At 50.4% G+C, this 24,748-nt stretch overlaps 1 protein-coding gene across 1 annotated transcript in view; it reads left to right on the top strand.

Annotated features, from left to right (window-relative positions):
• The window catches only part of myo5b (myosin VB), a 37,204-nt gene that overhangs the window by 5,191 nt on the left and 7,265 nt on the right, over window positions 1-24,748 (top strand). The window contains 32 exon segments of the mRNA XM_055025804.1: window positions 9,577-9,691; window positions 10,557-10,727; window positions 11,607-11,751; window positions 11,943-12,096; window positions 12,223-12,366; window positions 12,443-12,524; window positions 12,594-12,709; window positions 12,837-12,938; window positions 13,012-13,280; window positions 13,349-13,430; window positions 13,505-13,557; window positions 13,559-13,654; window positions 13,786-13,900; window positions 14,902-14,985; window positions 15,063-15,197; window positions 15,268-15,365; window positions 15,999-16,085; window positions 16,166-16,277; window positions 16,500-16,711; window positions 16,782-16,938; window positions 17,601-17,664; window positions 17,667-17,839; window positions 18,170-18,403; window positions 18,473-18,566; window positions 18,637-18,767; window positions 21,341-21,430; window positions 21,512-21,646; window positions 21,760-21,825; window positions 23,002-23,235; window positions 23,575-23,651; window positions 23,781-23,802; window positions 24,523-24,698. Coding sequence (XP_054881779.1) covers window positions 9,577-9,691; window positions 10,557-10,727; window positions 11,607-11,751; window positions 11,943-12,096; window positions 12,223-12,366; window positions 12,443-12,524; window positions 12,594-12,709; window positions 12,837-12,938; window positions 13,012-13,280; window positions 13,349-13,430; window positions 13,505-13,557; window positions 13,559-13,654; window positions 13,786-13,900; window positions 14,902-14,985; window positions 15,063-15,197; window positions 15,268-15,365; window positions 15,999-16,085; window positions 16,166-16,277; window positions 16,500-16,711; window positions 16,782-16,938; window positions 17,601-17,664; window positions 17,667-17,839; window positions 18,170-18,403; window positions 18,473-18,566; window positions 18,637-18,767; window positions 21,341-21,430; window positions 21,512-21,646; window positions 21,760-21,825; window positions 23,002-23,235; window positions 23,575-23,651; window positions 23,781-23,802; window positions 24,523-24,698 — 4,025 coding nt within the window.

Here is a 24,748-nt window from a genome sequence, read left to right as displayed (position 1 = left end):
CTGTGTGTGTGTTACTGTGTGTGTGTGTGTGTGTGTGTTACTGTGTGTGTGTGTTACTGTGTGTGTGTTACTGTGTGTGTGTTACTGTGTGTGTGTGTTACTGTGTGTGTGTGTGTTACTGTGTGTGTGTTACTGTGTGTGTGTGTGTTACTGTGTGTGTGTGTGTGTTACTGTGTGTGTGTTACTGTGTGTGTGTGTTACTGTGTGTGTGTTACTGTGTGTGTTACTGTGTGTGTGTTACTGTGTGTGTGTGTTACTGTGTGTGTGTGTTACTGTGTGTGTGTGTTACTGTGTGTGTGTTACTGTGTGTGTGTGTTACTGTGTGTGTGTTACTGTGTGTGTGTGTGTGTTACTGGTGTGTGTGTTACTGTGTGTGTGTTACTGTGGTGTGTTACTGTGTGTGTGTGTGTTACTGTGTGTGTGTTACTGTGTGTGTGTGTGTTACTGTGTGTGTGTTACTGTGTGTGTGTTACTGTGTGTGTTACTGTGTGTGTGTGTGTTACTGTGTGTGTGTGTTACTGTGTGTGTGTGTTACTGTGTGTGTGTGTGTTACTGTGTGTGTGTGTTACTGTGTGTGTGTGTTACTGTGTGTGTTACTGTGTGTGTGTGTGTGTGTTACTGTGTGTGTGTGTTACTGTGTGTGTGTGTTACTGTGTGTGTGTTACTGTGTGTGTGTGTGTTACTGTGTGTGTGTTACTGTGTGTGTGTTACTGTGTGTGTGTGTGTTACTGTGTGTGTTACTGTGTGTGTTACTGTGTGTGTTAGTGTGTGTGTGTGTTACTGTGTGTGTAGTGTGTGTGTGTGTTTACTCTGTGTGTGTGTGTTACTGTGTGTGTGTGTGTGTTACTGTGTGTGTGTGTTACTGTGTGTGTGTTACTGTGTGTGTGTTACTGTGTGTGTGTTACTGTGTGTGTGTGTGTGTGTTGGTGTGTGTGTGTACTGTGTGTGTTACTGTGTGTGTGTGTGTTACTGTGTGTGTTACTGTGTGTGTTACGTGTGTGTGTTACTGTGTGTGTTAGTTGGTGTGTGTTACTGTGTGTTACTGTGTGTGTTAGCGTGTGTGTGTTACTGTGTGTGTTACTGTGTGTGTGTGTGTTACTGTGTGTTACTGTGTGTGTTAGCGTGTGTGTGTTACTGTGTGTGTGTGTGTGTGTTACTGTGTGTGTAGTGTGTGTGTGTGTGTTACTGTGTGTGTTACTGTGTGTGTTAGCGTGTGTGTGTTACTGTGTGTAGTGTGTGTGTTACTCTGTGTGTTAGTGTGTGTGTGTGTGTTACTGTGTGTGTTACTGTGTGGTGTTACTGTGTGTGTGTGTGTTACTGTGTGTGTGTGTTACTGTGTGTGTGTTACTGTGTGTGTTACTGTGTGTGTGTGTGTTACTGGTGTGTGTGTTACTGTGTGTGTGTGTTACTGTGTGTGTGTTACTGTGTGTGTGTGTGTTTACTGTGTGTGTGGTGTTACTGTGTGTGTGTGTTACTGTGTGTGTGTGTGTGTGTGTGTTACTGTGTGTGTTACTGACTGTGTGTGTTACTGTGTGTGTTAGCGTGTGTGTGTTACTGTGTGTGTTAGTGTGTGTGTTACTGTGTGTGTGTTACTGTGTGTGTGTGTGTTACTGTGTGTGTTACTGTGTGTGTGTTACTGTGTGTGTGTGTGTTACTGTGTGTGTTAGTGTGTGTGTGTGTTACTGTGTGTGTTACTGTGTGTGTGTTACTGTGTGTAGTGTGTGTGTTACTGTGTGTGTGTTACTGTGTGTGTGTGTGTTACTGTGTGTGTGTGTGTACTGTGTGGTGTGTGTTACTGTGTGTGTTACTGTGTGTGTGTGTGTGTTACTGTGTGTGTGTATGTTACTGTGTGTGTTACTGTGTGTGTTTACTGTGTGTGTTACTGGTGTTAGCGTGTGTGTGTTACTGTGTGTGTTAGTGTGTGTGTTACTGTGTGTGTGTTACTGTGTGTTAGTGTGTGTGTGTGTGTACTGTGTGTGTTACTGTGTGTGTGTTACTGTGTGTGTTAGTGTGTGTGTTACTGTGTGTGTTACTGTGTGTGTGTGTGTTACTGTGTGTGTGTGTGTTACTGTGTGTGTGTGTTACTGTGTGTGTTACTGTGTGTGTGTGTGTTACTGTGTGTGTGTGTGTGTGTGTTACTGTGTGTGTGTGTACTGTGTGTGTGTGTTACTGTGTGTGTGTGTTACTGTGTGTGTGTTACTTGTGTGTTACTGTGTGTGTGTACTGTGTGTGTTAGTGTGGTGTGTTACTGTGTGTTAGTGTGTGTGTGTGTGTTACTGTGTGTGTGTGTGTTACTGTGTGTGTGTTGGTGTGTGTGTTACTGTGTGTGTGTTACTGTGTGTGTGTTACTGTGTGTGTGTGTGTGTGTGTGTTACTGTGTGTGTGTGTGTGTGTGTGTGATGTGTGTGTTACTGTGTGTGTGTTACTGTGTGTTAGTGTGTGTGTTGGTGTGTGTGTGTGTTACTGTGTGTGTGTTACTGTGTGTGTAGTGTGTGTGTGTGTGTGTTACTGTGTGTGTTACTGTGTGGGTGTTAGTGTGTGTGTTACTGTGTGTGTTACTGTGTGTTACTGTGTGTGTTAGCGTGTGTGTGTTACTGTGTGTGTAGTGTGTGTGTTACTGTGTGTGTGTTACTGTGTGTGTTAGTGTGTGTGTTACTGTGTGTGTGTTACTGTGTGTGTTAGTGTGTGTTACTGTGTGTGTGTTACTGTGTGTGTTACTGTGTGGGTGTTAGTGTGTGTGTTACTGTGTGTGTGTTACTGTGTGTGTTACTGTGTGTTAGTGTGTGTGTGTTACTGTGTGTGTTACTGTGTGTGTGTTACTGTGTGTGTTACTGTGTGTGTTACTGTGTGTTACTGTGTGTGTGTTACTGTGTGTGTGTTACTGTGTGTGTTACTGTGTGTTAGTGTGTGTGTTACTGTGTGTTACTGTGTGTGTGTTACTGTGTGTGTGTTACTGTGTGTGTTACTGTGTGTATTAGTGTGTGTGTGTGTGTTACTGTGTGTATTAGTGTGTGTGTACTGTGTGTGTTACTGTGTGTATTAGTGTGTGTGTTACTGTGTGTGTGTTACTGTGTGTGTTACTGTGTGTGTTACTGTGTGTGTGTTACTGTGTGTGTTACTGTGTGTTACTGTGTGTGTTACTGTGTGTGTGTTACTGTGTGTGTTACTGTGTGTATTAGTGTGTGTGTGTGTGTTACTGTGTGTATTAGTGTGTGTGTTACTGTGTGTGTTACTGTGTGTTAGTGTGTGTGTTACTGTGTGTGTGTTACTGTGTGTTAGTGTGTGTGTTACTGTGTGTTACTGTGTGTGTGTTACTGTGTGTGTGTTACTGTTGTGTTACTGTGTGTGTTACTGTGTGTGTTACTGTGTGTGTGTTACTGTGTGTGTGTTACTGTGTGTGTGTTACTGTGTGTGTGTTACTGTGTGTGTGTGTGTTACTGTGTGTGTGTGTGTTACTGTGTGTGTGTTACTGTGTGTGTGTTACTGTGTGTGTGTTACTGTGTGTGTGTGTTACTGTGTGTGTGTTACTGTGTGTGTGTTATGTGTGTGTGTGTTACTGTGTGTGTGTGTTACTGTGTGTGTGTGTGTTACTGTGTGTGTGTTACTGTGTGTGTGTGTTACTGTGTGTGTGTTACTGTGTGTGTGTTACTGTGTGTGTGTTACTGTGTGTGTTACTGTGTGTGTGTGTTACTGTGTGTGTGTGTGTTACTGTGTGTGTGTATGTTACTGTGTGTGTGTGTGTTACTGTGTGTGTGTGTTACTGTGTGTGTGTTACTGTGTGTGTGTGTGTGTGTTACTGTGTGTGTGTGTTACTGTGTGTGTTACTGTGTGTGTGTTACTGTGTGTGTGTTACTGTGTGTGTGTGTGTTACTGTGTGTGTGTTACTGTGTGGTGTGTGTTACTGTGTGTGTGTGTGTGTTACTGTGTGTGTTACTGTGTGTGTGTGTTACTGTGTGTGTGTTACTGTGTGTGTTACTGTGTGTGTGTTACTGTGTGTGTGTGTGTACTGTGTGTGTGTATGTTACTGTGTGTGTGTGTGTTACTGTGTGTGTGTACTGTGTGTGTGTGTTACTGTGTGTGTGTTACTGTGTGTGTGTGTGTGTTACTGTGTGTGTGTGTTACTGTGTGTGTTTACTGTGTGTGTGTTACTGTGTGTGTGTGTTACTGTGTGTGTGTTACTGTGTGTGTGTGTGTTACTGTGTGTGTGTTACTGTGTGTGTTACTGTGTGTGTGTGTGTTACTGTGTGTGTGTGTTACTGTGTGTGTGTTACTGTGTGTGTGTTACTGTGTGTGTTACTGTGTGTGTGTGTGTTACTGTGTGTGTGTGTTTACTGTGTGTGTTACTGTGTGTGTGTTACTGTGTGTGTGTGTTACTGTGTGTGTGTACTGTGTGTGTGTGTGTGTGTTACTGTGTGTGTGTTACTGTGTGTGTGTGTTACTGTGTGTGTGTTACTGTGTGTGTGTTACTGTGTGTGTGTTACTGTGTGTGTTACTGTGTGTGTGTGTGTTACTGTGTGTGTGTGTTACTGTGTGTGTGTGTTACTGTGTGTGTGTATGTTACTGTGTGTGTGTGTTACTGTGTGTGTGTTACTGTGTGTGTGTGTGTGTGTGTTACTGTGTGTGTGTTACTGTGTGTGTGTTACTGTGTGTGTGTTACTGTGTGTGTGTTACTGTGTGTGTGTGTGTTACTGTGTGTGTGTGTTACTGTGTGTGTGTGTGTTACTGTGTGTGTGTGTGTGTTACTGTGTGTGTTTACTGTGTGTGTGTGTTACTGTGTGTGTGTTACTGTGTGTGTTACTGTGTGTGTGTGTTACTGTGTGTGTGTGTTACTGTGTGTGTGTGTTACTGTGTGTGTGTGTTACTGTGTGTGTTATGTGTGTGTGTGTTACTGTGTGTGTGTTACTGTGTGTGTGTGTGTTACTGTGTGGTGTGTTACTGTGTGTGTGTTACTGTGTGTGTGTTACTGTGTGTGTGTGTTACTGTGTGTGTGTTACTGTGTGTGTGTGTTACTGTGTGTGTGTGTTACTGTGTGTGTGTTACTGTGTGTGTTACTGTGTGTGTGTGTGTTACTGTGTGTGTGTGTGTTACTGTGTGTGTGTGTGTTACTGTGTGTGTGTGTTACTGTGTGTGTGTTACTGTGTGTGTGTGTTACTGTGTGTGTTACTGTGTGTGTGTGTGTGTTACTGTGTGTGTGTGTTACTGTGTGTGTGTGTTACTGTGTGTGTGTTACTGGTGTGTGTGTGTGTTACTGTGTGTGTGTTACTGTGTGTGTGTGTGTTACTGTGTGTTACTGTGTGTGTGTTACTGTGTGTGTTAGTGTGTGTGTGTGTTACTGTGTGTGTTAGTGTGTGTGTGTGTGTTACTGTGTGTGTGTGTGTTACTGTGTGTGTGTTGGTGTGTGTGTTACGTGTGTGTGTGTTACTGTGTGTGTGTTACTGTGTGTGTGTTACTGTGTGTGTGTTACTGTGTGTGTGTGTGTGTGTGTGTGTTGTGTGTGTGTGTTACTGTGTGTGTTACTGTGTGTGTGTGTGTTACTGTGTGTGTTACTGTGTGTGTTAGCGTGTGTGTGTTACTGTGTGTGTTAGTGTGTGTGTGTGTTACTGTGTGTGTTACTGTGTGTGTTAGCGTGTGTGTGTTACTGTGTGTGTTACTGTGTGTGTGTGTTACTGTGTGTGTTACTGTGTGTTAGCGGTGTGTGTTACTGTGTGTGTTAGTGTGTGTGTTACTGTGTGTGTGTTAGTGTGTGTGTGTGTGTTACTGTGTGTGTTACTGTGTGTGTTAGCGTGTGTGTGTTACTGTGTGTGTTAGTGTGTGTGTGTTACTGTGTGTGTTAGTGTGTGTGTGTGTGTTACTGTGTGTGTTACTGTGTGTGTGTTACTGTGTGTGTGTGTGTTACTGTGTGTGTGTGTTACTGTGTGTGTTACTGTGTGTGTTACTGTGTGTGTGTGTGTGTTACTGTGTGTGTGTGTGTTACTGTGTGTGTGTGTTACTGTGTGTGTGTTACTGTGTGTGTGTGTGTTACTGTGTGTGTGTGTGTTACTGTGTGTGTGTGTTACTGTGTGTGTGTGTGTGTGTTGCTGTGTGTGTTACTGTGTGTGTGTTACTGTGTGTGTTAGCGTGTGTGTGTTACTGTGTGTGTTAGTGTGTGTGTTACTGTGTGTGTGTTACTGTGTGTGTGTGTGTTACTGTGTGTTACTGTGTGTGTGTTACTGTGTGTGTGTGTGTGTGTGTTACTGTGTGTGTTAGTGTGTGTGTGTGTGTTACTGTGTGTGTTACTGTGTGTGTGTTACTGTGTGTGTTACTGTGTGTGTTAGTGTGTGTGTTACTGTGTGTGTTAGTGTGTGTGTTACTGTGTGTGTGTTACTGTGTGTGTTAGTGTGTGTGTGTGTGTTACTGTGTGTTACTGTGTGTGTGTGTTACTGTGTGTGTTGTGTGTGTGTTACTGTGTGTGTTACTGTGTGTGTGTGTGTTACTGTGTGTGTGTGTTACTGTGTGTGTTACTGTGTGTGTGTGTGTTACTGTGTGTGTGTATGTTACTGTGTGTGTTACTGTGTGTGTGTTACTGTGTGTGTTACTGTGTGTGTTACTGTGTGTGTTAGTGTGTGTGTTACTGTGTGTTACTGTGTGTGTTAGTGTGTGTGTGTTGTTACTGTGTGTGTTACTGTGTGTGTGTTACTGTGTGTGTTAGTGTGTGTGTTACTGTGTGTGTGTTACTGTGTGTGTGTTACTGTGTGTGTGTGTGTACTGTGTGTGTGTGTGTTACTGTGTGTGTTACTGTGTGTGTGTGTGTTACTGTGTGTGTGTGTGTGTGTTACTGTGTGTGTGTGTGTGTTACTGTGTGTGTGTTACTGTGTGTGTGTGTTACTGTGTGTGTGTTACTGTGTGTGTTACTGTGTGTGTTACTGTGTGTTTAGTGTGTGTGTGTGTTACTGTGTGTGTTAGTGTGTGTGTGTGTTACTGTGTGTGTGTGTTACTGTGTGTGTGTTGGTGTGTGTGTTACTGTGTGTGTGTTACTGTGTGTGTGTTACTGTGTGTGTGTGTTACTGTGTGTGTGTTACTGTGTGTGTGTGTGTGTGTTGATGTGTGTGTTACTGTGTGTGTTACTGTGTGTTAGTGTGTGTGTTGGTGTGTGTGTGTTACTGTGTGTGTGTTACTGTGTGTGTTAGTGTGTGTGTTTGTGTACTGTGTGTGTTACTGTGGGGTGTTAGTGTGTGTTACTGTGTGTGTTACTGTGTGTGTTACTGTGTGTGTTAGCGTGTGTGTTACTGTGTGTGTTAGTGTGTGTGTTACTGTGTGTGTGTTACTGTGTGTGTTAGTGTGTGTTACTGTGTGTGTTACTGTGTGTGTTAGTGTGTGTTACTGTGTGTGTTACTGTGTGTGTTAGTGTGTGTGTTACTGTGTGTGTTACTGTGTGTGTTACTGTGTGTGTGTTACTGTGTGTGTTACTGTGTGTGTGTTAGTGTGTGTGTTACTGTGTGTGTGTTACTGTGTGTGTTACTGTGTGTGTTAGCGTGTGTGTTACTGTGTGTGTTACTGTGTGTTACTGTGTGTGTACTGTGTGTGTGTTACTGTGTGTGTTAGTGTGTGTGTTACTGTGTGTGTTAGTGTGTGTGTTACTGTGTGTGTTAGTGTGTGTGTTACTGTGTGTGTGTTACTGTGTGTGTTACTGTGTGTTACTGTGGTGTGTTACTGTGTGTGTGTTACTGTGTGTGTTACTGTGTGTATTAGTGTGTGTGTGTGTTACTGTGTGTATTAGTGTGTGTGTTACTGTGTGTGTTACTGTGTGTATTAGTGTGTGTGTTACTGTGTGTGTTACTGTGTGTGTTACTGTGTGTGTTACTGTGTGTGTTACTGTGTGTGTTACTGTGTGTTACTGTGTGTGTGTTACTGTGTGTGTGTTACTGTGTGTGTTACTGTGTGTATTAGTGTGTGTGTGTGTGTTACTGTGTATTAGTGTGTGTGTTACTGTGTGTGTTACTGTGTGTATTAGTGTGTGTGTTACTGTGTGTGTGTTACTGTGTGTGTTAGTGTGTGTGTTACTGTGTGTTGTTACTGTGTGTGTGTTACTGTGTGTGTGTTACTGTGTGTGTTACTGTGTGTGTTACTGTGTGTGTGTTACTGTGTGTGTGTTACTGTGTGTGTTACTGTGTGTGTGTTACTGTGTGTGTGTTACTGTGTGTGTTACTGTGTGTGTTAGTGTGTGTGTTACTGTGTGTGTGTGTGTTACTGTGTGTTACTGTGTGTGTTACTGTGTGTGTTAGCGTGTGTGTGTGTGTTACTGTGTGTGTTACTGTGTGTGTTACTGTGTGTGTTACTGTGTGTGTTGTGTGTGTGTTACTGTGTGTGTTAGCGTGTGTGTGTGTTACTGTGTGTGTTACTGTGTGTGTTAGTGTGTGTGTGTTTCCTGCTGAGAGCCTGCCCGCGGCATGCTGCTCTCTGATTGGCTGCTGCCTCGGTGTGTCCCAGATAAAAAGGCTCTTTTTGCTCCCAGGCCTCTGATTGGTCAAACCGCAGTGTGACCCGGCAGAACCAGAACCTCAGATGCTCCATAGCCGGGCTTTGATTGGCTCCTGTGGGTCATGTGACCAGAGGTGACTCACCTGCATGTAAACATGATGGAAATGAGCGGCGACACATTTACATGATGATGTCACTTCCTGTGGGCTTGGTTGCCTTGGCAACAAAAGCTGGTTTGGTTCAGCAGGTTCTTGGTTCTGACCCAGTTTGCTGTTTTCATCAGATCAGAACCATTACTGGGCTGGTTCAGAACCGGACCGCTGTTCCCTGCTCCTGGATCTGCATCAAAACCTTTCTGGTTCTGGGTCAAGAAGTCGGTTCTGACCCGGTTGGTCTCAGCAGGGAGATCTGGACCCGTTGCATTGTGGGACATGTAGTTCTGTGCTGACCCGGCCCGGTTCTGACTCGTGGAGCCGAAGCTTCCGGCCTGCATGTAAACGTGTGGACCTCCATCAGAACCGCTGACCCGATTTGAACTGCAGAAAGTCATCGACTCGCAGAGGTTCTGTCAGGGCCCGGTTCGGAACCAGCCGATCGGATCGGAACAGCTCATCATCATCCAGATGTTCTGATTCAGTGACCATCTGATCAGAACTCTGGTTCTGATCCAGCTGAGGCTGTAGAACCAGAACCATTCTGGGATCAAATCGGTCAAGCTTGGGTTCTGCAGAACCAGAACACATCCCGGATCTTCTGGATTAGGAGTCCAAAAGAACCAGAACCAAACAAGCAGAACTTTCTCAAACATTTGGACCCAGAAGCAGAAGGAGACCAGCTGATCAGACCTGCAGTAGAACCTGTTGGGTTGGGTCCAGTAGACCCAGTAGAACCAGTATATTTCTGGTGTTGATCCCAGTCAGCAGCTGGGAAACTTTCCTTCAGTTTCAACAGGAAGTGCTCCTCCACAGTAAAAGCCTGCAGCTGTTTCACTTCCTGTTTGCACTTTCTGGTCTTCCTGCTGCAGGCGGTTCTGGTTCTGGTCCAGATCCGCTCCTCTGACGTCTGGCCTGCTCTGGGTCTAGTTTAGTTTCAGCTGACCCGGTTCTGGTTCTGTTTCAGCTGACCCGGGTCTGGGTCCCGGACCCGGACGATGTGTGGAAAGCTGCAGAAATCACCAGGGACTACAAGGAGGGCGAGGCGGTTCTGCACCTGCAGCTGGAGGACGGGACGGTGAGTGGTTCTGGTACCGTCTGGGCCAGGTGTTTCTTCTAACAGCAATCAGCCATGTCATTGATTATCGATGATAATCGGCTGCTTTGTTAAATCATAATAAATCATGATCATCAGGCCAAGATGGCAGCTGCTCATGAGGTCAGAGGTCAGAGAGACGTAAATGTGGTTGAAAACAGGAGGAAAGTTCTGGAAATGAGCGGATCCAGAATCCTCTGGACTCTGGATGTTTTCTAGAAGCTAACCAGTTAGCTAACAAGTTAGCATCCTTATTCTGACTAGCTGGAAAATAAATGACTCATCCAGTTGTATTAATCAGTCACTAAACATGACAATTTAGTAATCGGTTCATCCCTGTATGATCAGGATCCAGTAGAACTCAGTGGATCCAGTAGAACCCGGTGGGATCCAGTAGAACTCAGTGGGATCCACAGTTTGCTACCGTCTTGATCAATCTGCTCAGACGTCGTGAGCTCACCGGGCTCTCTGATTGGCTGCTCTGATCTGAAGCAGTTTTTTTATGGGCGTCAAACAGTAAATGTATTCAAATCCGTCCTGAGCGTTTGGACCCGGTCATTACTCCTGTTGCTTTCAGGATCTGTCACTGCAGCTCATTTCAACCTTGTTAAATAATAATGGCTCCTCTGTGTTTAGCTATTTTGTCCTGACAGCTGCAGGCGTTAAACCATGAAGAAAGAATGTGTTTATTGTTTTATGACTTGTTGATTTCAGCTGCAGTGACGCCCAGATCGGAGGAAATAAATCAGTTCCTCCGTCTTTATCTCGGTTTAGGTCAAACATGTTTTAATATTTAGCTCAGGATCCAACATGGCTGCCCTGGGTCCTGACTGTGTTCTGTTCTGGTCCAGCCCTGGAGTACCAGGTGGGTCCGAAGGCCAACGCTCTGCCGTTCCTCAGAAATCCCGACATCTTGGTGGGGGAGAACGACCTGACGGCTCTCAGCTACCTTCATGAACCCGCCGTGCTGCACAACCTGAGGGTCCGCTTCCTGGAGTCCAACAACATCTACACCTACTGCGGTCAGAACCCGAACCTTACTGACCCACTGGGCCGCTTCCATCACACTTCATCTTCTCCTCTAAACATTAGAAATAGCATTTTCATAAATCTACATTTTAAATATTTTTCTTACAGTTCCTGCCCTGTTGTGTTTCTATGACAACTCTTTCATGCGATGGCTCCTCATCATTTATCATTTAATTGCAGTGAATCCTCGGGATGATAGACGGCAGCTAACGGCTAAAGTACCTGAATTTCCTCTCAAAATAATTATATTTTAATAGAAATATCAAATATTTCTTGATATCCAGAGTAGAAACCATCTTAGCTCCACAGCAGAAGCTAAAGTCTTGAGTCTTTCTGATCTCTCCTGTTGGGGGTTCTGCCAATCAGAACCGAGGAAAGGGAATGGGACTCCTGGATTGGCTGCAGTCAGCAGCCAGCAGAGCGTCAGCTAGCATTGCCTCTGGGCATTTCATTTGACTTTCAATGAATAATCAGGAGATCAAATACAGAAAGGATCACAGTGAAACTTCCTGATCACATGTTGAAGCTCCGCCCCCTGCAGTCCTTACCTATAAACAGAGGAATAGGACGCAGCCGACTGGTGAAGGACATGAAGACAACAGCAGCGACAGCATTTGGAAACCAGCGAGTTTGATAAACTGGTTGGCCGCTCGGTCTCGTCTACCACCCACAGGACTAGTTATCATGCTGTTCACATGATCACCTGGCTGTTGCAAACAGAGCAGTCTGATTCTGTGCCACACTAAGTATGGACGTGTGCAGTGGAGTGAACTAAGTGAAGGAGCCTTAACGTGATTTCTATCCGATCGCTATTGGCTCACGCGATCTTCCTCCAGAAGACGTTCCTCCTTCATGATGTCTCTGTGTTCCAGGTATCGTCCTGGTGGCCATCAACCCATATGAGCAGCTGCAGATCTATGGGGAGGAGGTGATCACCGCCTACAGCGGCCAGAACATGGGGGACATGGATCCTCACATCTTCGCTGTGGCTGAGGAAGCATACAAACAGATGGCCAGGTACGCCTGATGCTGAAGCACCTCCCTAACCCTAACCCTCTTACCCTAACCCTAGCCCTTTCACCCTCTTACCCTAACCCTAGCCCTCTTACCCACCTAACCCTCTTACCCTAACCCTAGCACCTCAAAATTTCTCTGAGCGAAACAGAATAAATCTGGTCATATGAACACCTTTTCCTTATTTATGTTAGAGATGAGAAGAACCAGTCGATCATTGTGAGCGGAGAATCTGGAGCAGGAAAGACTGTTTCTGCGAAGTACGCCATGAGATACTTTGCCACGGTGGGCGGCTCCAGCGACGCCAACGTGGAGGAGAAGGTTCTGGCCTCCAACCCCATAATGGAGGTCAGAGACGTTCTCACAGAACCAGACATGAGCCAGTTCACTCTGGAGTCGCCTCTTTGCAGATGACACCGTCTTTAAGATGCAGAAAAGATTGAATGTTTTCCTTCCAATTAACTTTCCCTTCAGGCCATCGGGAACGCCAAAACCACCCGAAATGACAACAGCAGCCGCTTCGGCAAGTACATTCAGATCGGCTTCAGCAGACATTACCACATTATTGGGGCCAACATGAGGACCTACCTGCTGGAGAAGTCCCGCGTCGTCTTCCAGGTGAGTTCTTCTCACTGCAGCGCCCCCTGCTGCCGATCCACTACTGCTGCCTGAAGGTCCATCATCTCTTCTCCAGGCTGAAGACGAGAGGAACTATCACATCTTCTACCAGCTATGCGCCTCGGCCAGCCTGCCAGAGTTCAAAGACCTCAGTCTCAGTGAGTGTGAACGCGTCCAGGTCTTCAACAGAGATTCTGCAGCTGCTGATTTTGTCTCATGTCCCTCAGTGAGTGCAGAAGACTTCACCTACACGTCTCTAGGAGAGAACATCTTCATCGAGGGAGTCAACGATGCTGACGACTTCAAGAAGACCAGAGAGGCTTCACACTGCTGGGTGAGACGTGTCCTCCAGCAGGGGGAGTGTGAAGGGTGAAACTGTGTGTGTGACCTGTGTGTGTGTGTGTGTGTGTGTGTGTGTGTGTGTGTGTGTGTGTGTGTGTGTGTGTGTGTGTGTGTGTGTGTGCATAAAGGAGAGCAGTCAGAGCAGCATCTTTAAGATCATGGCCTCCATCCTTCACCTTGGCAACGTGGCGCTCGTCTCTGAGCGGGACGGAGAGTCCTGCCACGTCGCAGTATGTCCTCCAGCAGATCGGAGACACTTCGGGGTTCTGTCGGCGCTCTGACTCGGTTCTGTTTGTGCCGCAGAGGAACGACGTCCACCTGCAGCACTTCTGCAGACTGCTGGGTGTGGAGCTGAAGCAGATGGACCACTGGCTCTGCCACCGGAAGCTGGCCACCGCCTCCGAGACGTTTGTGAAGACCATGTCCTGCCAGCAGGCCGTCAACGCCCGAGACGCCCTCGCCAAGCACATCTATGCCCACCTCTTCGACTGGATCGTGGAGCACATCAACAAGGCGCTGCACACCTCCTCCAAGCGGCACTCCTTCATCGGGGTTCTGGACATCTAGGGTACGCGGCGAGCCGGCAGGGCGCCCCCGGTGGCGGCTTCACGCCGCGTTAACGCTGTCCGTGTTCCTGCAGGTTCGAGACATTCGAGGTGAACAGCTTCGAGCAGTTCTGCATCAACTACGCCAACGAGAAGCTGCAGCAGCAGTTCAACTCGGTGAGTTCTGCAGAACCGACCCGGTCAGAGAGTCCGGGCCGTGTTTCTCACCGTCCTGCCGTCCGTGTCCTCAGCATGTCTTCAAGCTGGAGCAGGACGAGTACATGAAGGAGGACATTCCCTGGACTCATCGACTTCTACGACAACCAGCCCTGCATCGACCTGATCGAGGCCCGGCTCGGCATCCTGGACCTGCTGGATGAGGAGTGCAAGGTAATGACCCGGTTCTGCTGGTTCCGGCCCGTGTGTTCGTCCTGACTGAGGTTCACTCCTGGAGACGCAGATTTCTAAGGGACCAGAACCGGGTTCGTCTTCACCTGGACTCTAACTGGACTCTGTTCTTCAGGTTCCGAAGGGAAACGGATCAGAACTGGGCCCAGAAGCTCTACAAGCAGCACTCCAGCAGCGGACACTTCCAGAAACCCAGAATGTCCAACACGTCCTTCATCATCATCCACTTCGCCGACAAGGTGAGCAGAACCGAGCCAGACATCTGGTCCACAGAACCCACTGGAGGGAACTTCACAGTGGGACAAATTTAGAAGTCGGACCAGAACCACAGCAACACCTCAGACAATTAGCAGAACATGAAAAAGCTTGATATTTATTAAATACACATAGATCTATCACACATAGAGTGAAATATTTAACTTTGATCTCCTGTGGTTCTGAAGGTTCTGCTGGTTTTGGCTCACAGAGAATAAAACCCAACAATCAGTTGACGTCTCGCTGTGTTTACACGCTGACAGAGGTTCAGACTGAGATCTGGACCGAATCTAAGGCTGCAGATCAGAACCGACACCCAGAGGTTTCCACATGCAGCAGCTTCGGGTCGGGTCGGGATCAGGACCCGGCCTGGCAGCTGAACAAAGGTTCAGACTCTGATCCGGTCCAGGTCTCTCTCTGTCACCACTTCTAGAGCGGCGGCCATGTTTTCTCTCTGATGGGGTGAAATAAAGACGTCGGGTCCGTTTAAGGTCCGTCGGGTCCGTTTACGGTCTGTCGGGTCCGTCGGGTCCGTTTAAGGTCCGGACCAAATCCTCACCACGCTTTAGAGCAGATCGTTTTGGATCAGGTGAATTTGTTTGTTTTCCAGCAGCCAATCAGCCAATCAGGAGCCATAAATACTGATGATGGTTTCCAGTTTCTGTTGGATGTTAAATTCATTTGTCTGCTAATAACAAGAAGATTAAAGTTCATTCATGGTGTTTTCATCAGTCTGGCTGGTTTTCTGTCCACTCAGACAATCATTTGTTGCACAATTTATGTGCTGCCTTTAGGTTTCGAGCCTCCAGGTGGCGCTGTGGCCTGACATTCAAAATGCATAACAGACGTGACAAAACACCCTACGGCCCACCAACCTTAAAGATGAATCTGGCGCCGCTGGTTCTGATTGGTCCGGCTATGACTTCTGATTGGACTTGAAGGTTTTTGTCTCCTCTTCTCCCTCCTGATTGGCTGAATCCTGCAGGTGGAGTATCAGTGCGAAGGCTTCCTGGAGAAGAACAGAGACACCGTCTACGAGGAGCAGATCAACATCCTGAAAGCCAGCGAGGTAGGAACCAGAACCAGAGCTGGGTTCTGACTGATCCGAGCCCAGTTAGGACCGCTGTACTTCCTGTTTCCTCCCAGTTCCAGCTGGTTGCTGATCTGTTCCAAGACAAGAGTGAAGCTCCGCCCTCTAAATCCTCCAAGGTGAACGTCCGCCCCCTAAAAACGGTTCCCAAAGTCCCCAACAAGGAGCACAGGAAGACTGTGGGACACCAGGTGAGTCGGGTTCTGGTTCTGCACCGACATTCTCTCAAGGTTCTGGTTCTGAAGGTTGGTTCTGTTTCAGTTCCGCTCGTCACTCCACCTCCTGATGGACACCCTGAACGCCACCACGCCGCACTACGTACGCTGCATCAAGCCGAACGACTTGAAGGAGGCCTTCTCGTGAGTCCGTGTCCTTGCAGAACTTCCCCGGTCCAGAACCAGCAGGGTGGTTCTGGTCAGACCCGTCCAGAACCAGCAGGGTGGCTCTGATCGGGTCTGACCGGGCTACACAGCTGTTGGATGGAATCTGTTGAGAGAATGAAAATAAATATGATTGCTTCATGCAGCAGGTATCAGACGGGTCCAACAGAACTTGAACAGAACCAGTTTAACAGAATTGGGTCCATCAGAGCAGAACTTTCTGTATGTATGAGTGAACATACGGGTATCGGCTCTAAGTTCCTGGTGTTTCAACCTTGAACTAAGTTCTGTGGTTCTGGTCAGCTTCCCGTTCAGAACCAGAACTTGTTCAGAATCAGAACCGGTGCTTTCGGAGCACTGTGGGGTTAAACTGCTCTGGTTCTGTCCCAGTTCTGCTCTGCAGCTGATAAACATCAGTGAGGAATGTCAGAATGAATCTAATTTGGGTCACATGTTTCGGGTCGGGCCGGACTCTCAGCAGTCTGTCGGCCGGTTCCAGCGGCTGTAGAGGTTCTGCTGATGTCCGACAAGAGGATGAGGTGAAGTTCTGACCCGACCCAGCTGAGAATCCTGATTGTGCTGCAGTGTTAACGTGTCTGGTTCCGTGTGCAGGTTCGACTCCCGGCGGGCCGTGCAGCAGCTCCGGGCCTGCGGGGTTCTGGAGACGATCCGGATCAGCGCCGCCGGATACCCATCCAGGTGAGGAGCGTCTTCATCACGTTAAGTCGGCCCGCTGAGGGTCATGTGACCGCCAGGTAACCGGTACTGTGTGTGCGCAGGTGGACCTATCCCGACTTCTTCAGCCGGTACAGGGTTCTGATGAGGAAGTCGGACCTGACGTCAGCAGACAAGAAGCAGGTGTGCAAGAACCTACTGGAGACGCTGATCAAGGTGAGACATGGCTCAGATGAAAACAGACTGCTGCTGGACCGACCCGTTCAGAACCGAGAGGTTCTCCAAAGACCTGGAACCAGAAACATCTCAGGTCCAAAGGTTCTGTTTGGGTTCTTTGGGTTCCGTTCAGTCAGGCTAACCGGAGACGGAGCAGGTCTCTTATCCGAACATCTCTTTGGTTCCGGGTCGGTACTGACCCGCTCGCCTGTCCTCCACCAGGAACCCGACATGTTCCAGTTCGGGAAGACCAAAATCTTCTTCCGGGCCGGCCAGGTGGCGTACCTGGAGAAGCTTCGGACCGATAAATTCCGCTCTGCCTGCATCAAGATCCAGAAAACGGTCCGCGGCTGGCTGCAGAGGATCCGGTACCGCCGGGTCCGCCGGGCCGCCATAGGCCTGCAGAGATACGGCAGAGGTTACCTGGCCCGCAGGTGAGCTGTTCTCCTCGGCCTCTGATTGGTCCAAACAGACCGTGGGGTTGAGAGCTGCTGTTCCCTGCAGGTACGCAGAGTTCCTGCGTCAGAACCGGGCCGCCCTGATCTGTCAGAAACAGTACCGCATGGTCCGAGAGCGGAGGAAGTTCCTGAGGATCCGGCGGGCCACGGTCACCATCCAGGCCTTCGCCCGAGGCATGTTCACCCGCAGGATCTTCTGGGAGGTACGGAACCGGACAGCTGACTGGTCACCGGGTCGGGATTGGATCAGAGGCAGCAGGTTCTGTAGGACCGACTGGATCTGTGGAGCAACCCGATGCTTCAGCTCCTTCCTGTTTGTTATCTCCTCATGGAGGAAATGATGAGGAAATGGTAGAAATGTCCTCAGCAGCCAAGCAGGAATTATCTGGATTATCTGCTGCTCTGGAGCTGACAGGCACATCCAGAACCAGAACCAGAACCAGAACCAGAACCAGGCTCCTATGTGCTCATCCAGAGCTTCAGGCAGTTAAATCAGTTCTTCTGCTGAGTTCTTCGTTTAGATCAGCTGCAGTTCTGTTTGGCTCCCCCTGCTGGTGGCTGTGTGTCCTGCAGCAACACAGTAAACGGGGTCATGTGGATGGAACAAAGGTCGGCCTTGTTCTGCTGGGTCAGAACGTCCTGGAGGGAAACCAAAAGTGTTTCCTAAGAAAGACGGACATAAATTATGTTTTTACTGCTGAGGATAGAAAAATCTGCACTTTTACTTTGAAAGTCTAAATGAATCCCTAGTTTAGGTTCATCCTAATCCAGCCTGGTCTTTAAACTGGAGGCTTTTATTCTGAAGGGATTGATCCTGGAGTGTTGCCTCTCTTGTGTTTGGTGCTGACTGCTGGTTCCTCTGCAGTTCATGCTGCACCACAAGGCCATGCTGATCCAGAAGCACGTGCGCGGCTGGCTGCAGAGGAAGAAGCTCAGGCGGCGCGTGACGCCGCCGTCATCATCCAGTGCGGCTTCAGGAGGATGCAGGCCAAGCGGCGGCTGAAGCAGCTGAAGATCGAAGCGCGCTCGGCTCAGCACCTCAAGAAGCTCAACACGGGCATGGAGAACAAGATCGTCCAGCTGCAGAGGAAGATGGACGAGCAGGTAGGAGCGCTCACGCCCCCGAGGTCACAGGGGTCACACGGGTCACAAAGGTCACACGGGTCACAAAGGTCACATGGGTCACCTGGGTCACAAAGGTCACACAGGTCAAATGGGTCACACGGGTCACCTGGGTCACATGGGTCACAAAGGTCACACAGGTCAAATGGGTCACACGGCTCACCTGGGTCACAAAGGTCACACGGGTCACCTGGGTCACAAAGGTCACATGGGTCACACGGGTCACATGGGTCACAAAGGTCACACGGGTCACCTGGGTCACATGGGTCACAAAGGTCACATGGGTCACAAAGGTCACAGCCTCTCTCTCAGTCCAAGGAGCTCAAGACCCAGAACGAGCAGCTGGTGTCGGCAAACGCCTCACTGGGGTCAGAGGTCACCAAGCTGCAGAAGCAGCTGGAGCAGGTCCGCAGCCAGCAGCCTGACGGAGGCCAGGTGGAGTCGCTGCAGGAGGTGGAGAGGCTGCGGGTGGAGCTGCAGGAGGCGCAGGCCCACAGGAAGAGGATGGAGGAGGAGCACGGCCACGAGAAGCTCAGCCTGAGCCAGGTGAGAACGCGGCGGGGAGGATCCGTGGAGGACTCGGCTGACCTCTGACCTCTGAACTCTGCTCTGCAGCGGGTGGAGGAGCTGGAGGGAGAAAACGCCGTGCTGAAGGCGGAGAAGGACGAACTGAACCGACGGATCCAGCAGCAGGCCAAGAACTCCGCAGGTGAGTCCGCCTCCGTCCCGGCGGTACCGGTCCGGATTCCCTCATGACCCGCTTCCTGTTCGTCCGTCAGCCGTGGAGAGCAGCGCCTCCCTGGAGACGGAGCTGAACCAGGAGCGGGAGCGGTACCAGAACCTCCTCAAGGAGTTCTCCAGGCTGGAGCTGAGATACGACAACCTGAAGGAGGAGATGGCTCTGAGCAAGGTGAGCTGGAGCGGACTGGTTCTGATGACCCGGAATGGTTCTGATGGCCCGGACCGTTCTGATGACCGGACCGGTTCTGATGAACCGGAATGGTTCTGATGGCCCGGACCGGTTCTAATGACCCGGAATGGTTCTGATGAACCGGACCGGTTCTGATGACCCGGAATGGTTCTGATGGCCCGGACCGGTTCTAATGACCCGGAATGGTTCTGATGACCCGGACGGTTCTGATGAACCGGACCGGTTCTGATGGCCCGGACCGGTTCTGATGACCCGGAATGGTTCTGATGGCCCGGACCGGTTCTGATGACCCGGACCGGTTCTGATGATTCGGACCGGTTCTGATGGCCCGGACCGGTTCTGATGGACCGGTTCTGACGGCCCAGACCGGTTCTGACTGCCCGGACCGGTTCTGATGACCCTGACCGGTTCTGATGACCCAGAATGGTTCTGATGGCCTGGACCGGTTCTGACGGCCCGGACCAGTTCTGACGACCCGGACCGGTTCTGATGACCCTGAATGGTTCTGATGGCCCGGACCGGTTCTGATGACCTGGACCGGTTCTGAAGGCCCGGACCGGTTCTGATGGACCGGACCGGTTCTGATGACCCTGAATGGTTCTGACGGCCCGGACCGGTTCTGATGACCCGGACCGGTTCTGATGACCCGGACCGGTTCTGATGGACCGGACCGGTTCTGATGACCCTGAATGGTTCTGACGGCCCGGACCGGTTCTGATGACCCGGACCGGTTCTGATGACCTGGACCGGTTCTGAAGGCCCGGACCGGTTTTGACAGCCCGGACCGGTTCTGAAGGCCCGGACCGGTTCTGATGGACCGGACCGGTTCTGATGACCCGGACCGGTTCTGATGACCTGGACCGGTTCTGAAGGCCCGGACCGGTTTTGACAGCCCGGACCGGTTCTGACGGCCCGGACCAGTTCTGACGACCCGGACCGGTTCTGATGACCCGGAATGGTTCTGATGGCCCGGACCGGTTCTGATGACCCGGACCGGTTCTGAAGGCCCGGACCGGTTCTGATGGACCGGACCGGTTCTGATGACCCTGAATGGTTCTGATGGCCCGGACCGGTTCTGACGGCCCGGACCAGTTCTGATGACCCGGACCGGTTCTGATGACCCGGAATGGTTCTGATGGCCCGGACCGGTTCTGATGACCCGGACCGGTTCTGAAGGCCCGGACCGGTTCTGATGGACCGGACCGGTTCTGATGACCCGGACCGGTTCTGAAGGCCCGGACCGGCTCTATGGCCCGGACCGGTTCTGACGACCCGGACCGGTTCTGATGACCCGGAATGGTTCTGATGAACCGGACCGGTTCTGATGACCCGGAATGGTTCTGATGGCCCGGACCGGTTCTAATGACCCGGAATGGTTCTGATGACCTGGACCGGTTCTGATGAACCGGACCGGTTCTGATGACCCGGACCGGTTCTGAAGGCCCGGACCGGCTCTATGGCCCGGACCGGTTCTGACGACCCGGACCGGTTCTGATGACCCGGAATGGTTCTGATGAACCGGACCGGTTCTGATGACCCGGAATGGTTCTGATGGCCCGGACCGGTTCTAATGACCCGGAATGGTTCTGATGACCTGGACCGGTTCTGATGAACCGGACCGGTTCTGATGACCCGGACCGGTTCTGATGACCCGGAATGGTTCTGATGGCCGGACCGGTTCTGATGACCCGGACCGGTTCTGATGATTCGGACCGGTTCTGATGGACCGGTTCTGACGGCCCAGACCGGTTCTGATGACCCGGACCGGTTCTGATGACCCGGAATGGTTCTGACGACCCGGACCGGTTCTGATGACCCTGAATGGTTCTGATGGCCCGGACCGGTTCTGACGACCCGGACCGGTTCTGATGACCCGGAATGGTTCTGATGGCCCGGACCGGTTCTGATGACCCGGACCGGTTCTGAAGGCCCGGACCGGTTCTGATGACCCGGAATGGTTCTGATGGCCCGGACCGGTTCTGATGACCCGGACCGGTTCTGAAGGCCCGGACCGGTTCTGACGACCCGGACTGGTTCTGATGACCCGGACCGGCTCTGATGGCCCGGACCGGTTCTGACGACCCGGACCGGTTCTGACGACCCGGACCGGTTCTGATGACCCGGAATGGTTCTGATGGCCCGGACCGGTTCTGATGACCCGGACCGGTTCTGAAGGCCCGGACCGGTTCTGATGACCCGGAATGGTTCTGATGGCCCGGACCGGTTCTGATGACCCGGACCGGTTCTGAAGGCCCGGACCGGTTCTGACGACCCGGACTGGTTCTGATGACCCGGACCGGCTCTGATGACCCGAACCGGTTCTGGTGAGCCCTACCCAGATCCGGCCAGTTCTGGTGATCCGGACTGGATCAGAACAGAAGCGTGGACGTGGGCCGAACCCGGTTTTCAGATCCGTCCAGAACTTTGAATCAGAAAACCATGAGAAACGAAACAACGGTTCTGGTCGGCTAGAGACCGACCCGTCAGACGTTCTGGATCTCTACTGGACCACGTCTAACAGAACCAGAACCAAAGTCCATCTCTTCCTCCAGTTCCAACCCGGCCACCACAGGAACCCGTCCAACCAGAGCAGCGTGGAGTCTGAGGTGGGAGACACCGAGGACTCCGTCCAGCAGGTGGAAGTGAGTCAGGGGGCGGAGCCTGGTGAGTACAGGTGTGTTCCGTCAGGACCAGGTCCGATCTGTGTGCTGCCGGGTTTTCAGGAGATGGGAGAGGAGAATGCTGCCATGGACATCAGCCTGTTCCTGAAGCTGCAGAAGCGAGTGAGGGAGCTGGAGACGGAGAGGAAGAGGCTGCAGGTCAACCTGGACAAGATGGAGGAGCTGGCCAAGCGCAAGGTGAGCGGGTCGGTTCTGCTGGTGCGGTTCTGCTGGTGCGGTTCTGCTGGTGCGGTTCTGCTGGTGCGGTTCTGCTGGTGCGGCCTCCGGTGACCCCTGATCTTTCTCTGAAGGCTCCGGAGCCCAAGACCCCAACGCCGGATGTGGCGACAGGAGATCTGGCCTACAACAACCAGAAGGTACCGGAGAGCAACCGGATCCGACCGACTGCACCGACACCATCAAAACCAGTTCACCGGTTCTGCACAGTCTGTGCAGAACCGGTCCGGTAGTTAGTGTTGTCATGGTGACAGCTCATCCACCAATGAGAACAAGCGAGACACATTAGCAGAGACAGGCGTCTCCAGAGGGACAGCAGGACGGATAAGACTTACAATGTGTTAAGAATGACAGAGAACTGGTCCAGAACCGGTCCAGAACCGGTCCAGAACCGGATTCTAGACCGGTTCAGAACCAGATTCTAGACCGGTCCAGAACCAGATTCTAGACCGGTTCAGAACCGGTCCAGATCCGGTCCAGAACCGGATTCTAGACCGGTTCAGAACCAGATTCTAGACCGGTTCAGAACCAGATTCTAGACCGGTCCAGAACCAGATTCTAGATCCGGTCCAGAACTAGATTCTAGAGCCAGTCCAGAACCGGATTCTAGAGCCAGTCCAGAACCGGTCCAGAACCAGATTCTAGATCCAGTCCAGAACCGGTCCAGATCTGGTCCAGAACCAGATTCTAGATCCAGTCCAGAACTGGTTCAGATCCGGTCCAGAACCAGACATGTTAAGCAATCCACAGTAGCTTCCATATCTGATCAGTGGACAAGCAGGACGTCTCGGCCTGGTTGGGGTTGAGCGACGTTGTTGTCTGAGTGTTAAGATGTGACACACCCAGTGCTGACCTTTGACCTCCACAGAACTGCCCCATTCAGCAGTTCTGTGGGGCAGAACACAAGGGTCAGCCTGGCTAAACCAGACTGACCCCTGACTGACCCCGTCCATCATGGATGAATTATTGAACCATTTCCTCTCTTCACCTGACGGCCTTGAACTGAGCCAGAATGCTTGACCAACCCCTCCCCCACGCGTTGCCCAACCCGTACTGAGCAGTCTGGGGGAGACGGACTTCCCTGTCCTGGATTTACTTCAGCATCAGTTCAGTAATGGTGCTGCAGTGGAGCCACCTGGTGGTGGGGTGAGATATGCACTTTGCATGGAGTTGTTCATGGTGTTAAACTTTCATTAGCAAAGTTGCTAAAATTTAACATAATTAGCATATTGAATGATCTTTAAACTACAATAATGTCCAACAACTAAGTGAAGCCAGTCGGTCTGGTCGGTAACAGCAGCTGTTCTCCTCAACAGAGACAGGAGCTCGAAACTGAGAACAAGAAACTGAAGAACGAGCTGAACGAGCTGAGGAAGTGCGTGGCCGAGCGGGCGGCGCAGGACGGCTCGTCCAATGAGCTGCAGGACGCGTACAACCTGCTGCTCGGCCAGCTGAAGTCGGCCAACGAGGAGCTGGACGCCCGGAAGGAGGAGGTCCTCATCCTCAGGACTCAGATCGTCAGCAACGCCGAGAGGAGCAGCCAACCCAACGTGAGTCTCCGTCGTTCCCTCACTGTGGAGAGGAAACCCAGAAATCCCAACGTCGTCTGCATGGAAGCTCAGCTGCTGCGTCCTCATCCTGTGTTCACCCTCCATACCAGTCTGACTCTGCTGCTTCTAATCACAGATGTATCAATATAGATATGCAAGTTTAGAAAAAGAAATAACAGAATCGGTTATAAAATAATAAACTGATGACTCAAATCCCTGTTTTTCTAGCATCACATGACCACCAATAGTTGGTCATATTTCTGACCAGACTTCCTCTCCTTATCCTGAACAGTTAAACTGTCCATCATGTCCTCCATGTCCTCTTGTCTGTCTGATCAGGAAAGTGAGGTGGACGGAGGACCAAACAGCAACAAGGAGCCGCTGGACAAAGACGAGGCCCTCAAAGCGTCCAAGAAGTAAGTCCTGTTCGTCCTCAGGAAATGTCTTCAGAGAGAGACTGGAGTCAGCAGGTCTGTTTCCTCTGGGCGAGTCGAGGACGCCTCTGTCTTCTGTCCCAACGTTCTGCTTCACCTGGTGCTCCTCAGTCCAGATGCTTTACAGCTGCAGGTGCACTGAGACTGACCAAACTCACTGAGACTGACCAAACTCACTGAGACTGACCAAACTCACTGAGACTGACCAAACTCACTGAGACTGACCAAACTCACTGAGACTGACCAAACTCACTGAGACTGACCAAACTCACTGAGACTGACCAAACTCACTGAGACTGACTGAGACTGACCAAACTCACTGAGACTGACCAAACTCACTGAGACTGACTGAGACTGACCAAACTCACTGAGACTGACCAAACTCACTGAGACTGACTGAGACTGACCAAACTCACTGAGACTGACCAAACTCACTGAGACTGACTGAGACTGACCAAACTCACTGAGACTGACCAAACTCACTGAGACTGACCAAACTCACTGAGACTAACTGAGACTGACCAAACTCACTGAGACTGACCAAACTCACTGAGACTGACCAAACTCACTGAGACTGACCAAACTCACTGAGACTAACTGAGACTGACCAAACTCACTGAGACTGACCAAACTCACTGAGACTGACCAAACACACTGAGACTGACCAAACTCACTGAGACTGACCAAACTCACTGAGACTAACCAAACTGCAGCTGTAACAGAACCAGAGGAGGTTCTGGAAGCTCAGCTCAGATTCTAGATGAAAATCAGTAAAACAGCAGATTGGATCTTCTGTGGTTCTGGATCAGAACATCGACCCGGTCCAAACCGCACCCTGACCAGTTGGTCTTAGGGTTTTGGAGCGATGAAGATGACTTTGTTAATGAAACCTGTGAAGCTGCTGCTCATGCCGACTGTCTCTGTCTGCTGTCCTCTGCTGCTGGACGCCAGGGACCTGCAGGACTGGTGTCTCCTGGACGAGGACGGGGAGCTGGGTCTGGCCTACCAAGGCCTCAAACAAGTAGCCAGGTCTCTGTGTGCTTCCTGCTAGCTGTTGCTCCTCCCTCTGCGCCCTACAC

This window comes from Poeciliopsis prolifica, unplaced genomic scaffold, assembly GCF_027474105.1.
Source record: "Poeciliopsis prolifica strain line A6 unplaced genomic scaffold, Auburn_PproV2 SCAFFOLD160, whole genome shotgun sequence".
Lineage (NCBI taxonomy): Eukaryota > Metazoa > Chordata > Actinopteri > Cyprinodontiformes > Poeciliidae > Poeciliopsis > Poeciliopsis prolifica.
The sequence above is the reverse complement of the archived record's forward strand: the minus strand, read 5'-3'. Positions and strand labels throughout refer to the sequence as shown.